The sequence below is a fragment of the Callorhinus ursinus genome, unplaced genomic scaffold (genome assembly GCF_003265705.2).
Source record: "Callorhinus ursinus isolate GAN/ISIS: 27379988/994484 unplaced genomic scaffold, GSC_fseal_2.0 scaffold7, whole genome shotgun sequence".
Classification (NCBI taxonomy): Eukaryota; Metazoa; Chordata; class Mammalia; order Carnivora; family Otariidae; genus Callorhinus; species Callorhinus ursinus.
Genome location: NW_027397069.1, coordinates 13,365,217 through 13,383,625, shown reverse-complemented (window position 1 = coordinate 13,383,625; position 18,409 = coordinate 13,365,217). Strand labels below are relative to the sequence as shown.

At 36.2% G+C, this 18,409-nt stretch overlaps 1 protein-coding gene and 2 non-coding genes across 9 annotated transcripts in view; 2 read left to right on the top strand and 1 right to left on the bottom strand.

The window, feature by feature from the left end:
* Positions 1–18,409, top strand: part of GPC5 (glypican 5) — a 1,333,521-nt gene that overhangs the window by 429,146 nt on the left and 885,966 nt on the right. For all 7 annotated transcript variants that reach the window (XR_012378755.1, XR_012378753.1, XR_012378754.1 and 4 more), the window contains exon 6: positions 16,567–16,687. Coding sequence is in view for 4 of the 7 variants with exons in the window: in XM_073894400.1 (XP_073750501.1) it covers positions 16,567–16,687 (121 nt within the window). In the remaining 3 variants the exon portion in view is untranslated. The remainder of the gene's footprint in view (positions 1–16,566; positions 16,688–18,409) is intronic.
* On the bottom strand, positions 85–191 carry LOC112827010 (U6 spliceosomal RNA). The gene has a single exon (XR_003209125.1). It is a non-coding gene; the product is annotated as a U6 spliceosomal RNA (small nuclear RNA).
* Positions 3,402–3,504, top strand: LOC112826960 (U6 spliceosomal RNA). Its single transcript, XR_003209100.1, has one exon. It is a non-coding gene; the product is annotated as a U6 spliceosomal RNA (small nuclear RNA).

Genomic DNA, 18,409 nt, shown 5'->3' with positions numbered 1-18,409 from the left:
GTGTGTGTGTGTGTGTGTGTGTGTGTGTGTGTGTGTGTGTGTGTGTATATATATATATATATATACACACACCACATCTTTTTTAAAAATATGGAGCGCTTCACGAATTTGTGTGTCATCCTTGCGCAGGGGCCATGCTAATCTTCTCTGTATCGTTCCAATTTTAGTATATGTGCTGCCGAAGTGAGCACTCAACATACGTATTTTTAAATATTATATGAGTGGTGGTGGTGGTTGTCTTGTTTCAACTTGCCCTTAATTTTTAGTTTTTTTGAGTTTTATGTAGGTAATTTTTAAAAATATATTGCAACTTCCTTTATAATCTTAAATATAATCTCGTTTTCATTTTTAAGAGAGACTTGAAAGAAAAATATTTTTTGTGGTACACAAACTTTTATATATATGTGTTAAAAATATATATTATAATGCTAAAATTATATCCTTTTAACTTTTATCTATTTAATCAGTCATAACTGAGAACTACTAATTCTACCACAATTAAATCTCTTCTAATTATAACTAATTATGTATTCATGTATCTTGAATACATTTTGCTTTATAAATATTTCATATGCAACTTACTGATTAAAGATTATTGCTGCTATATATTCATTGACTATTTTGCCTAATACCATTAAATACTTTTATTATTTTCCGTGTAAAATCTTTCCCCTTAAATTCTACTTTGCCTGAAATCAATGTTACTACTCAAAATTTTTTATTTTTATTTTCCATATTAATCTATATATTAATCTAGGTATTTTATATTGTTAAACTTCCAGGAAAAATTTTTACATTTCCCGGAAATAAAATAGTTTTATTTATTTATTTATATTCTATATATAATATATAGAATAAATATATAATATATATTTATATTATTTATTCATTTATTTATTTTTATAAATTCAATCTGACAGTCTGTTTTCAATAAGAAGTAGTAGAATTTATGTCTGTTTGCCATACCTGATTTTTTGTATTTTCTTCTCTGAACTCATTTATGCTTTGTAAATAGCATTCTGTGTGTTTGTTTCCTCCTTCTTGGAATATGTTTTTGACTTTATATTTTTTAATGTTAAAAACTTACAGATGTAACCCTTATTACCATTTAATATTAGTCATTCAGCATTCAACACATATTTATAGCTGTTTATAGGTAGGTTTTTATGTATCGGTGAATAAAACATACAAATATCTCTCTGTAATAGAGGTCATCACAAAATAAACAAGTTAATTACTTGTTCTGTTTTAAAGTGTTACTACAAAAAAAAAATAAATCAAGAAAGGAGTGTAGAGATTGATGGTAGTAGAGATAGGGTGGTGTTATAGTTACTATTGCTACTAAGAAACTACCCCACAATTTAATAACTTAAAACAACAATCATTTTATTATATCTCGTGGATACTATGGGTCAGGAATATTCTGGCAGGATTCATCTGAGCGATTCTTCTTCTTTTATGTGATGAGGGTGACTCAGTGCTAGTCACTGGCAAATAAGCCAGTCTGGAAGGTCCAAGGGACTTTTTCCTATGTCTTGTAAATCAGTGAGAGTGGCTAGAAGGATGGGCTCAGCTGGGAGGCACGCTTCATCGGAGAGCCACACATGACTTTGCTCTCATAGTGGTATCAGAGTAGTTGAACTTCTTATATGGTAGCTGGGCTCCCATGGATTGAGCATTCTGAGGGGACCAGGGGGAAGCTCTGTGGGCTTTTAATTTAGCAGTAGAAGTCAAACAAAATTACTTGCCAGAGTCTGTTGTAGCAGTCACAAGCATGCTCAGGTTCAAGGGAAGGGGACGCAGACCCATCACTTGATGTCAGCCTATTTTGAGGCCTTGTTTAAAACTGCCAGACATGGCAATTACATATCAGGTGCAAGGCATTTGAGGAGAGACTTGAAAGAGATGAGGAGGACCATGCTCTGCTGAGAAAAGAGCATTCCAGAGAGAACATAGCTTGTACCAAAACCCTGAATCAGAAGCATGTGGCCTTATTCTGAGAATACCATCATTGAAACCAGAGTGGTTGGAGGATAATGAGGGAAAGAGAGAGTATCAGTAGATGATACCAGAAACATAAAGGAGAGGAGGCAGATTATGGAGAAACAGCCTTGTAGACCATTGTAGACTTTGGCTTTTCCTCTAACTCAGATGGCATCCCTAGAAAGGTTTTAAACAAAGAAGTAGCATGATCTGGGTTATGTTTAATAACATCCCTCTGTCCTTGTGCTAAGAATAGTTGAAGGGGATCAATGGCAGAAGCTGGGAGACCAGTCAGGAGGTTTTTGTAATAATCAGATGAGGGAATAGCCACGGACTAGACTATATGGTCATGTTGGAAGAGGTCACCTGTGGTCTAAATCTGGATTCCTTGCATAGAGCCTAAAAGAATTTTTTGTGCTATCTCTTGAGCTCACAGTGTTAGATAAGGGACGTAGAATGCTTTTCCTCCTCTTTGCCCCTAAAAATTCTCAATATCTAGTATTGTAACTTGGAATGTGTAATATAATTATATTAATTCAATATGTTATTTTCTCTTGCAATTATACTTCAAGAATATTACCGTGGCAATTATAAAATATGTAAAATTAGCTTTACAGTTAATTGAGTCAATTGTCTCAGGATTTTGGATTTACAACTTCCTAATTTTTGAAGCCTTTGTTTTTACTGTTTTCACCAGTATGTACCCATAGGTCCTTGACTAAATTATTATTGGAAAAACAAATCAGTTTTTATATACAGAATACTTCTCATTCAACCTTGAGAAAGACAACCTGGTGGGTGTAATATTCTTGGTCATATTCTTATTCTCTTAAAAGCTCCATGTCTTCTGGTATGTTAACGCGGCAAAAGAAAGGTCTAAAGCAAGCCTGACATAATTTATTTTTAAAAAGGACTGTGCTGTTGTTGCTACTCCCGTTGTTTTACTGTCTATACGTAAGTTGGATTTTTTTTAAGTTTCTGGAGTTTGACTAGTTTCTGTCTAAATATGGATAACACTTCACTGTTTTCCCACCACCGTCCCTACAATCTGGTTAGTCATTTTAAAATGTCTTCATAGTTCATGGTTATTGTTTTTGATCGAGTGGCTCTTGTTTCTTTCTGAGGTAAACAAATTATTTTTGAGTTGAAACCCCAGTCTCTGGCATTCCCACCTCCCATCTTTTCTGTCACTGTTTTCTATCTCTTTCCGCCCCACCCCCGGCCCCGGGCTCCGATTCAATTACCACTTGAACTGGTCAGGGTATCAGTTTGCTTGTCCCTGGATCCCTTTGTGGTTGGAAATTCTGCTACTGCATTTATCTTTCCTCTAAGGCTCCCGATCTCAGGCATCTCCCATTTTGTCATTATAACTTCCACATTGTTTCATAAGTGACTTGCCTTTCTACATGTTCTTCCTAGGGCTCGCTTCGGCAGCACATATACTAAAATTGGAACGATACAGAGAAGATTTAGCATGGCCCCTACATATTCTTCCTAGTCTAAGTACTTTAAAGCAATTTTCTAAATATTTCTTCTGGTTCCATAGTCACATCTTTTTTAAGAGATACTCTTTGCCCCTGAGTCTTCATGATAGGAACATGATGTTCCCTTTCCGTTTTTACAGCATGATTTTTATTTGTGTATATGTGTGTGTGTTTATTTTCACCACTCACTTTATTTAGAAGGTAGTGATGTTTGTCCAAAATCAGGGTATGATATCAAAAAGTAAAAGCCCCTTTTTCATTTATTTACCTTCCAGATGATGGCTGAGCTCCTTTTTGATCTAAACTGGAGAGCAGATTGATAGACACACTCTCTCTCAGTGGCCAGCAAGCCTTTATTGGAATAGCGTAACTAGGTTGCAGTGGATACCTATTTTATCTTACGTGGTTCAAGGTACCAGACATGTTATCATGCTCAGCGTGCACGTACAGTGGGGGACAGGTCTGTGGCAAGAATGAGCACTATTTATAGATTATACATGTTACTGCTTTCTGGGCAGGGATTCTAAAGGAGGGCTGTATTTTATTTGGACATTAAACTGAAATAGCCTATTGATACAGTGGACGTCACTTGTTTATTGGTAGTTCCCTGTTTTGCACTGTAATCTCTCTCCATTGTTCCCTAAACTTCATTCAAATCCCATTGTACTAATAAATAGCAACGTGTGACATGGGGAAGGGAAGGGAAAAGAAAAAGAGGCTGAGTTCATGCTTGGGGCAGGCGTGGTGGGAAGCAGCAGAGGGAGACAAGGAAGCTGGGAAACCTATGTGATTAAGCTCTGATCGCTCAGGTTATCAATTGCTTCCAGCACCCATGCTGCTCGGCTGCCTTCCGGGCCCCGACAAGGCTTTTCTTGGGGGAACCCCACTCCCGGGCCCGGCAGGCCTCTGATGCATCTTGTCCTTTTATTGTGCAGTCTCTTAAGGAGGCTATGCGTTGTAAGTCATGTGGGAGTGGCCAGTTTCCGTCCCCTCAAGAAGCAAGACTGGGGCAGGAGAGGAACGCTCTCTGGGATGCTGCAGGGGTGACTCAGGGAGTAGGCTATGGGGAGCCAAATACCATCTTACATGATTGTTATAAGGAGGAAATTCTGTCTCATGAAATAAAGCATGGATAGGATGATTTAACTTAATTGTTCTTAGAGTCTACATACTGAGTGTCAGTTTTAGCATTCCGCGTTGTTTATATTTTTTGTTCTGTTTTCCTAATTTCTTTCTTTTCTCTCCACTAATGGGAACTTGGATGGGGCTCCGCGACAGACTACCAGAAGCTGGACCAAATCAGCATTAAAATGAACTTACACATTCATGGCATTTGTTACCAAATTCAGGAATGTATAGACATGACTCAACATATTTATAGGGACCAATTCTGGAAAAGACAAACTGTGGACTGAAATTGATTTTTTAGTTTACCTTTGTATCTGTCATGCATTCACTCAGATAACAAATATGTAGTGAGTTCTCAGATTCCAGACACGTGGCCAAGCCCAGGAATTAGAGGCTGGTTAAAACAGACACGCTCCTTGACCTCAAGAATTTACCGTGGAGAAGGGAGTTACAGACTTGAAACACATCCCTGTGAATTGATTATTTAATTACAGTAATGATACATGCATCCCAGAAAACTAGGTGTTAGCAAGCACTAGGTGAAGTGAGAGCAAATAACGTAGGAGGGATACCCTGATTGGTGGTTGTATTAGTATCCTGTGACTGTTGTAAAAAATTACCACTGAGACACTTAAAACCACAAAAACGTCTTCTTGAATAGTTTTGGAGGTCAGAAGTCTGAAATTCCTATCCCTGGGCCAAAATCAAATTGTCAGGCCAAGCTCGCTCTAATGGCTCTAGGGAGACTCCATCCCTGGCCTCTTCCACCTGGCGTTTCTAGGTTTGTGGCAGCATCACTCTGACCCCTGACTTGTGATCCCGCTGTCATCTTCTTTTCCTTCTGTAGAAATGAAATCTCCCTCTGGCTGCCACTTATGGATGTACAGGTGACTGCATTTGGGGCTCACCCAGATAATCCAGGGTGATCTCAAAATCCTTAATTTAATCATTAATCAAAAATATTCTTACTGTTTACTGCCCTTGACTGAGGGAAAGGTCTAAAAGGATAGAACTTTTCGGGCAGGGAGGATGGAGTGGTAAACCGTGTGAGGTGTGGCAGAAGTCATGTAAGTGACCGAAAAAGGGTAAGAAGGAAGTATAGAGAATAAGGGAGAGATTGGCCACATTTGCCCAAAGCTGTGTAATCTCTCAGCCATTTGGTCCAGAAATACCTGTTCTATTTGGACTCTGGAGGCTATGAGAAATAGCCTACATTCTGTGTATGTGTATTTTTCATATACTGAGGCTGCCAAGTGTGTTTCTGTGGTATACACAACTGTTAGGAATCTAAAAGTCCCCGGGGCACATACACTTCTGTCTGCAGAACCAAGTCTAGCTCTTTTTCTGCACAACACAACTGAGTTTGCCAAGAAATAGCTGGAGAAGAAATTTTCTCCTCTATGCAGGTGGACACATTAAATTCTGTTATGCAAGTGGATCATTTTCTCGGGACCCTGTGATAGCAGGATTTTAGCTATGGTCTAGTTAAGATGAGGTATGGGCAAAAAGCTCAGTTATTTCCCCACCTTCCTCTCCTCCTTGCTTTTCATAACAAGTATGATTTGAAACCTATCAATTTGTATTTTGAGATGCAACAGACCACAAAATGGAATTGTTAGACAGAACCTCAAGTTGGAATTGGAGATGAGATTGAAACTGGATATTAAAACTGATGTGTCATGAGCAAGTTCTGATTGCTTTCTAAATACTAACTACCGCAGGATTATTTTTGTTAAGAATGGCTATTTACACATCTTTAAACTTCACATCTCTTCCGTGGGCCCAGAACTCCGGTTTTTTGCTCTTACGAATAAAAATAAATAAAGTAAACATTTTTATCCTTTTAGTTCCTATTATTATGCCTGGCTTTTCCTAATTCCTGTGTGATTTGTTTGATCATGCCTAAGGTAAGAGCAGACAGAGAGGTGTTCATAATAAGAGCTACAAAATGCAGTTTTTGACTCCCTTGCCAGGCTCCCACCGCCAATCCAAAAGTACATAGACCACATGTGAAGACTCTCCAATTCCTAGAGCATTGATGATGGGCCTGCTTTAAACTTTGGAAATTAAATCTACCAAGTCATTTCTTTTATAAAACGACAAAACACTTTTTTTTTTTTTTCAAAAGTGAGGGAAGAAGAAAAGAAAATGATCCCATTAAATGTAGGATGAAAGAATCTATTAAAAAAACTTAACTGTCGATCCGGTTAAAATGTGTCTCCCCATTACCCCTGCCCTTCTCCTCTCACTGGTATTCGTTCGTTAGTAAATCCCTTGTTCTGTTCCTATTTGCCAAGTATGTAGTGGAGGCAGTGAAGTTCTCCAGACCAGACCTCTGCTTTGTGATTTATCTCAAGTCACTCTGACCTTGAGATTCTTTGTCTATGGTGCTTCAATACATTATCCAGAGAATATGTTCTTTGTGAGTGGTGATATAAAATATCAATTAAAAACAAAAATAAAGGAGGGCTGTATTTTATTTGGACATTAAATTGAAATAGCCTGTTGATACAGTGGACGTCACTTGTAAGTTCTCCAAGGCTACCGTTTTCACCAAGTCAAATAACCAAGTCCCAGTAGAAATGCCTACTCAGAACTAAAATATAACATCACACAGGTAACTCTTAACAAAGATTCATATAAAAAAGAATCATGTGTACTTAACACCTTTGACGCCTTTGAAATTGCTATTGAAGATAGTTGTGGTTGTATTGCTTATTGTCTGGTCCTTAAAGACTCCAGTGCTGTGCTTGAGAGTTTAGAGATACCAGCTGCTGACATTTGCAGATACTACTTTCATTAGCTAATTGAAACCTATTTGAATTATAAGCTTCCTTTTGGCCTTCACCATCAAGAGGCTTAGGGCTGAGTTTTAGGCTGAAGTGCAGTGCCTCTTTCCTAGGTCTCCTTATATAATTGTCATCTGCCTCCCTTCATTATTCTGTCATTGTGCCCTTGCTTTATAGTGTCTGTGCCTTTTATTATTTTCAGCTGTCTCAAAGACTTTTCTGGAAATATACAGTACATAGGTGCAAAATGATGAAATAAACATACCTCTTCATTTGTTTTAAAACATGGTTCAGTTGGACTAGATGACCTCTAAGGTCCTTTCCAGCTTTAAATTTATGTTACTGTCACTAAAGACAGACAACAAATCTATTAGACTATAGGCCAAGAGATGAATGCCAAGTACTATGTTCCTGGTATAGGTATATTTCTTTTTGAAAGCAGAGTGCTAGATTCAGCAACTTGCTAAGGACTCTCACAGTCTTACAGTGATAAGACACGAGAGCTAAATAAAAAAACAAAACAAAACAAAAACAAAAACAAAAGATCTCAGTTAAAATATCTTTTCACTCTTAAGCATCAATGAAAAATAAAGAGAAAAGAGAAGAGCTTAAATATTTCTTTTGAGTCATTTACATAGATTCAAACAAGTTTAGCTTCATGAGTATAGCTAATTTAATGAAATTAGTTGCATTTGAATATTGTCACAGTCTTGTTACAACATTAGCATTAAGCGTGATTAAAATTTATTCTGTGTGCCTGTATGGGTCCCCAGAGCATCAGCTGTCAACACCTTCATAATAAACTAGCCCTTGGTAGCTTTCAGGGAACTTTGACATTCAGAGCAGGTGGTTGGGCCACTGCTTTAGAGGAGAACAAATCACATTTTAAGATAGATTTCCTGTTTGTATGAATTTAGAACACAGGAAATTATCAATAGCATTGTTTACTTTTGCTAGTATGATAAAAGTCATTTAAAATACAGGAAGTGCTAGATACTATGGACTGAAAATTTCCAAAGCTGATCAAAATATTTTCCTTAAGGGCGACTGAGTTATGAGAAAACCCAAGCTATAATTAAGAGATGTGTTTGTGAAATATAAATATTATTTTAGAGTAAATAAAATTTCCCTAGAGGAAAATAGATTATGACTTCAAGGACAGAGGTTTATATGTAAAATCTGTTGATTATTTGATGTTCAAGGGGAAATTTGTTATCACACAAGTAGCTTCCAATTTCTTTACATTACTCTGTGTAGTGGGTTGAAGTTGGTGGCCCTAAGAAACCAGTACACTCTGAAATTCAGAGGTTCTTTCTCTCTGATTTTATTATGCTACCTATTGGTAAGAATTACCTAGCAGTTTCATTCGGATGGTATGTTGGTAGTCTTAGAATTATTGTACCTTGCCCCTAATTTTAAAGTATTTATGATGCAGTTGGTAGTTTTATATTTGCAATTTAATTAATGTGGTCGTCAGTTACATTTAAAACAAACTGTATAAGATGCTGGGACCCTTTAGGATTTAGTAATGTCTAATAAAAGGTTGTTAAATGAAAGTTATACCCCAAATAATTTTGAGTGCTTTTTGGATCCAAATAGTATTTATTAGTATTCAGATAATAGTTATCCCTTAAATAATATTTTACTTTCATATAATGATATCAAATAGTGAAGCGAGACAGAAAATCAGTACAAAATGATAATTATCAATTATCATAAATCCATGAAAGAGAGCCCATATCTTACTAAGAAGAATTTAATTTTGAATGTGTGCCTTGGGAAATAGATGTTAGTATAGCATTTCATAATTCATATAACAGTATGTGCAATTGATAGCTAGAACTGATCATTTTATTTTATTTTAAAGATTTTATTTATTCATTTGAGAGAGAGAGCAGAGAGAGAGAGAGAGAGAGAGAGAGCAAGCCTGAGCACATGAGTGGTGGGGAGGGGCAAAGGAAGAGGGAGAAGCAGACTCCCGCTGAGCAAGGAGCCCAATGCGGGGCTGAATCCTAGGGCCCTGAGATCATGACCTGACCCAAAGGCAGACGTTTAACTGACTGAGCCACCCAGGCGCCGCAGAACTGATCATTTTAAATTCGATAGTGACTTTGAAGAAAATGAGAGTAATTAGTTATAAAATAAACCATTATTATTATTTGCTTTGAATTTTAATTTTTAATTTATTTTATTTTGTTTATTTTTTAAGTAGACTCCATGACCAGTGTGGAGCCGATTGTGGGGCTTGAACTCATAACCCTGAGATCAAGACCTGAGCTGAGATCCAAAGTCAGATGCTGGGGGTGCCTGGGTGGCTCGGTCCTTAAGCGTCTGTCTTCGGCTCAGGTCATGATCTCAGGGTCCTGGGATTGAGCCCCTCATTGGGCACCTTGCTCGGCGGGGAGTCTGCTTCTCCCTCTGCCCCTCCCCCCTGCTCTGATGTCTCCCTCTCCCTCTCCCTCTCTCGATCTCTCTCTCAAATAAAAAAGTAAAATCTTAAAAAAAAAAACGGTCAGGGGCTTAGCCCACTGAACCGCCCAGGTGCCCCTGCTTTGAATTTTTAATTCAAAAACTTAAAACTATAAAAACAGAGCTTTTGCTATACTTAAGGTATTTATTGTTTCTTGGTAAGATTAGGGAAGGGGTAGGAGAAAGGAAATAATTTAAGGAATGTACTATTTTTTTACATAGGGGTAAGTTTACTTTTAATGCAATTTTTATTAGGTAGTCAACGTTTGTTGAAATGAGAGCCTCCTAAACACCACTGATTTTTATAGTCACTAGTTTTTCATGTGGAAATATCATTTTTCAGGTTCACCCAGCTGCTTATCTTACAAAATATCTTGAAACAGCTTACTTGTGATTCACCTGGCTAAACTGACAAGCACCAATACATGCCTTTCCAATCAAAGAGTTAGGGTGAAGATTGATTAATAGCCTATCTTTAATGAGGTCTTGTTTTTTAACTCTTTCTAAACGTGTTCATATTTTATTTATTGTAGGGATCTAAGCATTCTCTGTTGGCTACTAAATGAAGAATGACCTTGCCTTATTAAAATAATCTTAATGAGTGTTATCCATAAGATATCACAAATACAATATCTGCAGCAGGAAATTAGTTATCTATAAATAATAATAATAAACACTGTAATAAGGTCTCTATTATTTCTCTTTATTTTGTCTTAATTATTTAAGTTCAGAAACCTAGATCTCAAATTTAGACATTATTTATCTATAATTATAAAACCAAATAAATAGTGGAGATTAACTTAAAAATAGTTTAAGTTTCCACAATTGAAGTGTAGATAGTGCTATCACAAAAGGTTTAATCATCTTGAATTGATTCTACAGATGTCTCCATTCTTTAAATCCTCTGTAAGCCTCTTACCTACCATGAAAGTTTATTCCCATAAACCTGGCACATAAAATCAATCATATGACTTCTTTTGGTTCTGAGATTTCAAAGATTAAGACCTTCACTGTAGAAGAGAAGTGCTATATAGAGGCTGCATGTACACAGAGCCACACTCAGTAGTGGTATCCAGTGTCACCCAAATATTTGGGGCAAATTTACACACAGAAATACCTGCCGTACTTACTTTCACGTTTGCTGCCAGAGCTAGGAAGGGAGGCCCAGAAATGGTTTGAAAGGAAAATTTGTTGTTGAAGAAGAGGTTTGTTGATGAATACATATAATGTTCTTCCCAGACCTTTTTACCCAAGATAGCAACATATTTGCCAGAGCCAAAGACACTCCAGTGTTTTGCCTTCTAGAATTTAGGAGACCCCAAACTCTGGAAATTCAAGGAATTTTAATATACAGTCACCTAGCCAAGTCGTACAAAAAAATAATAGGCAAACAAACAAACAAAACATCTATTAGTACTACTATTACTATTACCACCACCACCACCACCACCCAGTGTGGTCCCCATTCTCACTCTTTAACTTCTAACAAAGATGGTGATGATGGTAAAAAAGAGAAAGCCTCTGATCAGATGTTTTCCTCATTTCGTATTAATTTTGAAGTTCTTATATCCTGTCCCAGTGAAGTTGTCAAGGGCTTCTAAGATAGACCACTCCAAGGGTTTTGTAATGAATTCCAGGGTCAGATTCCAGATATTTTTTTTCCATCTGAAATTGTCTAAGTGTGCATCAAAATACCATACTTTTGATGTGAATCTGAAACAGATTCTACTGCATTCTAAATAAAGTGAAATTAATATCAACTAGTAGGGCATGACATGAGTTTCCAATAAGAAATGTTGGTAAAGTCAGGAGAAATGACTTCCTAATGACATACTGTGTATAGATTTATTAGCATTTCTTTTTAATATTTCATATGTTGAACACAAAGAGAATTGGAATCTTGTTAATCATCATTTTAAAACATCTTTGTAGAATGTAAATATATCAGTGCTTGCCTTTTTTCCATACTAATGAAAAGCAAGTTGTAACTGGGGAGTGAGTATTCCTATTAAAGCACTGTCATCTATTACCAGACCTGCTTAGAAGAAATAAGCACAGATGGTGGGTCTATTACTTCTCTAACAAAAAATGTGCCTCTCTTTTTTGGTGTGTGTTTTATTCCCTTCTTCTAGTTGAAATGCAAGCAATTTTTCAAGTCAAGAAACCTCTGTAGGGATCCTTGAAATGTTTTATCCATTACTTGTACATTTAGAAGGAAAACGTGATTAGTGATTTATTAAAATTTCATAATAAGAAACTCAAAATGTCTTTGTTAGAAAAATTCTTATTTCATTAAGAAACCATATATTTTGCATGCAAAGTAAAGGCTGCAGGGAGTAAGTTTTTATATCAAACCAGGATCCTAAATTACTCATTTAGTGATGACAAAACCATTTAGCCCATGTTAAAAATACCAGTGTGGATCTTTTATTTATACTTGGTTCAATGAAAATTTGTCTGTTATATACATATTAAGAAAAAGAGCAGAAGGAGTTTAGTAATGTAAGTGTTTTATTTGGGTTGAAAATACATGCATACAATGAAATATTCAGATCTTAACTGTACAATTCAATCTTTTTTTTTTTTTTTACACAAAATGAGAATTCTCGTGTAACCAGCACCCAAATCAAGGAACATACTACTAGAACCCCAGAAATCCACTTCAGCCTTCTAGACAGTATCTCCTAGAGTAGTACTTATGGTGATTTAGAACACTGATTTATTGTTAAACTTTTATAGATGGGGTCATAGTGCATGTTCTATACCTTGCTTCTTTCATTCAGCATTTAGTTTATAAGATATTATGTATAGTTATAATTCATTCATTCTCATTGCTGTATAGTATATTATTATATAAATATACTCCCATTTATTTTCCCATCTTAATGCTTATGGACATTGGGGTTATGTCCAATTTGGGGCTATTTTGAGTAATACTTCCCTGAGCATTCTTATACCTGTCTTTTGGTAGACATTGTTGAGTATATCCCCAGGACCATGGGATTGTTAGCTTTAGTATACATGTCAAATAGTGGTTTATATCAGTTTACACATCCATCCACAAAGAGAGGGCTCCAACAGGTCCAAGTCCATGCCAACACTTGGTATCATCTGTCTATCTCATTTAAACTCTTCTGGTGTGTATGTACCACTGTTGCATTGTAGTTCTTCTTAACTTTATGAAAACAGAAAAGAAAAACTTATTTTTAAAAATTATATTTCACTTGAAGTATTTTAAATGCCCTGCTGCAGTGTTTTTCCTTATTTAAATAATATGTAAGAATAGTGATACTGAACTCCTGAATAATACACTAGTTTGGAATGAGATTCTTGATCAGTTGTAATTGTGATAAAATTTATCTGTGTTATCAACTGTGATAGTTAAGAATAAAAATGTGAAATTCTTCAGATTAATATGACATGACATTCCCGCATCTTGGAAGTAAGTTCATGGTCTGTACATAAACCAAAATGCAACCAAAATAATAGTTTACAACTGACCCTTGAAGGATGTGGGGGTTAGGGGCATAGTCAAAAAATCAGTGTATGACTTTTGACTCTCCCGAAACTACAAATAGCCTACTGCTGACCAGAAGCCTTACCGGTAACAGTCAATTAGCACATATTTTGTATGTTATGTGTATTACATACTATATTCTTAGAATAAAGTAAGCTGGAGAAAATAAATAAAATGTTATCAAGAAAATAACTAGAAGGAGGGCGCCTGGGTGGCTCAGTTGGTTAAGCGACTGCCTTCAGCTCAGGTCATGATCCTGGAGTCCCACATCGGGCTCCCTGCTCAGCAGGGAGTCTGCTTCTCCCTCTGACCCTCTTCCCTCTCGTGCTCTCTATCTCTCATTCTCTCTCTCTCAAATAAATAAATAAAATCTTTAAAAAAAAAAGAAAATAACTAGAAGGAGAAAATACATTTATAGTACTGTATTTATTGAAAAAAAAATCCACGTATAAGTAGACCCGGAGAGTTCAAACCTGTATTGTGTAAGGTTTTACTGTATTTAAACCTAAGTGATGAGACTAATTTCCGTTGCTCACATTGTCTGTGTTTCTAGAGAAAGAGGAAAATCTTATAGCAAGCTTGCACTCTATTAATTTCTTTTCACCCCTCCAGCAAGCATAACTTCCCTCTTTAGCTGGAAATACACAATGGTTCATTGCAATTTTTGAAGAAGATAGTACATCCTTTTCTAATTATGAGTAGTAAAACAATTGAAAATGCTGTAGTTACAGAAAAAAAGAAAGGATTACAAAAAGAAGAAAAACACTTTGCACAAAACTAATTGTATCTCTAGTTTATATTAGTTGGTTTCAGAAGTTTTCATTAATAATTATTGAGTGATTATATTTTGGAACTCATGTTCCCTGGATTCATACCCTTGCTGCACACTTAACAAAATGTTGCATTAGGGAAGTTACTGAACATATTCAGATCCTAGATCCCCAATCTGTAGAGTGGGAATCCTTATAATATAAATATTATATGATGTAATTAATCTGGATTCTCCAAGAAGCAGATGCGAAAAAGGGATTAAACATAAGAGGGTTTTATTAAGGGAAATGCCTATCCAAGCAAATGGGGTGGAAACTGAGTAAGGCTGGAAAAGCTGTTAGTCATGAAGCACGTATGACCCAGAGTGCAGGGAAGGGGTAAGAAATTTTGAGTGGAAGTATCAAGCATGATGTGCAACCCAAGGAAAGGTTAGGAAGGGTTTCAGGGATTCCTGAGACGAATTTAGCTATCAGAGGAACCCTCTGTCTTCCTGTGATGGCTCTGCATTAATATCCCTGCTGAACACAGTCATTGGTTGGGGACAGGTGCAGAAATAGATTTCAGAGCAAAACAGCAGGTGCTCTTAGTCAATTAAACTTGTTGTACTTAGGTCTATAGGCACATTCTCATGGCCACAACAAATGATTATCACGTAGGTAAATTGACAAACTCCAATGAAAGTATCTAAAACAATGCCTGAATCATAAACATGGATTTGTCCATTTATATATTCATATTATTCATCATTATTAATAATAAACACATTAATAAAGGAGCCACATGTGCAATCTGCTTGAAATATTTGGAAGAAAAATACAATAGTGCTCCAGAGGAGTTAAGAGAAGCTTAATATTTATAGTTTACTTAATTCCTCTTAAGTAAAAGATATTATTACATATCAATAGATTTATGTAATTGATTTCCTTCTACTAATAGTTATTGGTATATATTGCCAAATCCCTAACGTATACTGGAATACCTAACTCTATACCCCGTTATTTCTGCCTTAAGAAGCGGGTTCAAGATTGTTCTAAAAATTAAAAAAAAGATTTATTAATATCATTATTTTTGTCACATGCAATTGATATTATCAATATAAAAAAGTTGCATCATTTAATGAGAAGGATCTAGCTAGTAATTGTTTGATCCATGTGTATAAATTAGTCACTGGGTGTGCAAAATTTGGGGAGGAATTGGATATTCATTAAAACTTCTTGTGTATGGCCATATTCTCAACAGTGGAACCTCCTTTCGTCTTTTCAAAGAGCTTCCATTGCTGTAGAAAGTCCAGAGGGTTCATGTGAATAGCTGTGATACTCTGCTCAAATAGAGGGAAGAAACATAATATGAAAATGCTTGCTGGAAATTCTCTGAGGCCACTTTATTATGACTTCTGTTTGAAAAAACAGATTACTCAGAGGAGAGTCTTAAATGGAGAGAGTATGGAATGATCAGGGCATGGCCTCCTAACCCTTACTTTTCTCTATTTGTACTCTTTGTAAATAGAAACCTAGCTATTCTTCCCTGTGTGTGTTATTCATATGGCTTCGCCGTTTCTTTGGCTGGGATGTCATCCTTTGCTCTGGAGTTTACATTAACTATACCATCTAAGACCTGTTCTTCCTGTAATACTTCAAGGGCTAACACAAGCAATAACTTCTTTAATTTTTCCCCAAGTGTCTTAGTCCAGATGGACTTCTCCATATGTTCAGTGTTTACTACCCATGTTATCCCTAACCTCTCACATGGCATATACTGTTCCTTCTAGCTATTCCCATAGCATACTGAACCTCTCCTTCATTCCTAGGATTGTGACTGATGAATCTAAATTGTCATTTTGGGAAGATAGTAATTTGCAATGACTTTAACCACCTATGAAGTCACCCTATTACATACAACATGATTTACTAGACCCTTGTTTAGATAAATGTTGGTGAAAGATTATGTTTTTATCTGCTTGCAAAATATTTTACCAGGTTTAGTTGTTTATTTATAATGTTTATAATTTTGACTTTTGTAGTCCAATATGTAAAAAAAACAGTTTTGGGACTCATTTATATACCGTATACAATGAATTAAATTAACCCAGATAATATGGATTCAGACGTGTGTAATTCAGCAAGGCCTGGTAACAAAGTGGGATATATATTAGCTTGCTTTAGTATATTGATAAATAGTATTAAAACATAGTTAATTTTTGGTTGGGTCTTTTGAGAGAAAAACATTAGAATAGTTTATATTTCCATGGTAAGCATCTTACTAAAATAATGTCGCAGCTGGGCCAGGGCCTGTTCCAAGAAAAAAAGCATTGTTATACACTCTTAAAAGAGTAAGATTCTGAGCTCAGGTGTATTCAAATGGTTATGGCAGATAATATTCTGACCAGATTACTAAATTCTATATCTTCCACTTTTCACTTTGTTAGCTATACTCAGCGTGTGGTTGGAAATGGAATCAAAGCCCAATCTGGAAATCCCGAAGTCAAAGTCAGAGGAACTGATCCTGTGATAAATCAAATTATTGATAAACTGAAGCATGTTATTCAGGTAAGTGCTGATACTCTATTTATTGGTATAATCAATGGTAAATAATAAGTATTCACTTTCCATTACATGTGATAAATCTATTAATCCTATCCGATGGTCCTACCTAAATGTGAGTATTGGCATAAATTATTTGTATTGAGAGTTTTAGAAATATTTTGTTGAGTATTTTCATACAGAGTCAATGTACAGTAATATTTTAATGGAGGGCGCTCCGTATCTGTGAAAAGTAGCCATAGCCTCAGCATTTCAAGGTATAGTGAAAATCTTAGCATAAGCTTCATCCCCAATGAATGAGCTTTAGACATGGGGACTGCCGTGACAATTAGAAAAAACAAAACAGCCATAGCAGACCCTGGAGTCACTTTGCAGGCAACTCTCTGAGCCTTGCTGTGAAGGGTTTTGCTCCACTTTCAATAAAAGTTAAGTCATAAATGAATAATATGCATTTTTGTATTTATTTCCTGTATCACCTTTTGCATGTTATCTTATAATCTACCTAATGATTATTTATGAAATACTTCTGTTATATCTTTGATAACTTGTAATCAAGTATGTACTACTGTTTTTAATATATAGCATATGAAGCATGTAAATTTCTATCAAAAGAGCATTTCACTGAACTACCTTTTAATTAGAGTCAAATATTATATTACATGCTGTAATGGCCACCCTCCATTCTTCATCTATTAGAGTTTGGGGTAAGAAGGACTATATTTTAGGTATTCGTTTTTTTATAACAATTTATGCATATATTCTCATTTTTTTCTAAGTAAAACCTTGGATGGATAGTTGATTCTTATTTCTGATATTCTATGTCAGAAAGCATACCTAAACATTGTACTGAGTTTTTATGAATATTAAAATATTGTAGGGGTGCACGGGTGGCTCAGTAGTAGGTTAAGCATCCAAATCGATTTTGGCTCAGGACGTGATCTCAGGGTCATGAGATTGAGCCCCACGTGGGTCTCTTCCCTGAGCATGGAGCCTGCTTGGGATCCTCTCTCTCCCTCTCCCTCTTCTCACCCCTCCCCCTTGCTCACACACATTCTCTCTCTCTCTCTAAAAAAAAAAAAAAGAAAATCTAGAGTCATTGGTAGGCATTTCATAGTTGTTTTGCAAAACTTACGTTTATGTAGGGCCAGTTCTTGGGATTCCATTTTTATGAATGTCTGTATCTTGATCAAAGAAAATGTAAATAGGGGCCACTATGTCCAGTGCCATAGATCTCTCCCTTCCAGGAAGCAATAATGGTTACTTTGCTTATTCTATGACTGGTGCTTTGGGAAAACAGAGCTCTCACCCTGGATGGCAGAACCAAGCAAGTTCCATTGAGAAAAGTGTAAGAGAAAAATGGTGTCATGACTACTAGTGCGTTAAACCTCAGAGCCTCTACTGAGTTAAACCAGTTCTCTCAGAGAGTTGTATCCCAGGTAAAGTAAGTAGGTGCCTTATGCTGCTAGTAGGTCAAGCGCTCTAACATTTCTTGAACCTGAGTGGAACTGAGATTGTGTCAGGAGCTGAAGTGACCCTGAAGGAGGCATCAGAGTGAGCAGTATGAATTAGACCACAGTCTGGGGCAGAATGGCTGAAATCTGGATGAAGATCTGTTGTCCTCAGAGGCAGTGATATTGAGCCCATCAGTGAATGTCACTCAGGCATTTAGAAGAAGGAAGTCACGCTTCCTGTCCAATTTTTGGAACCTTGATTTTCCATAATAAGAAA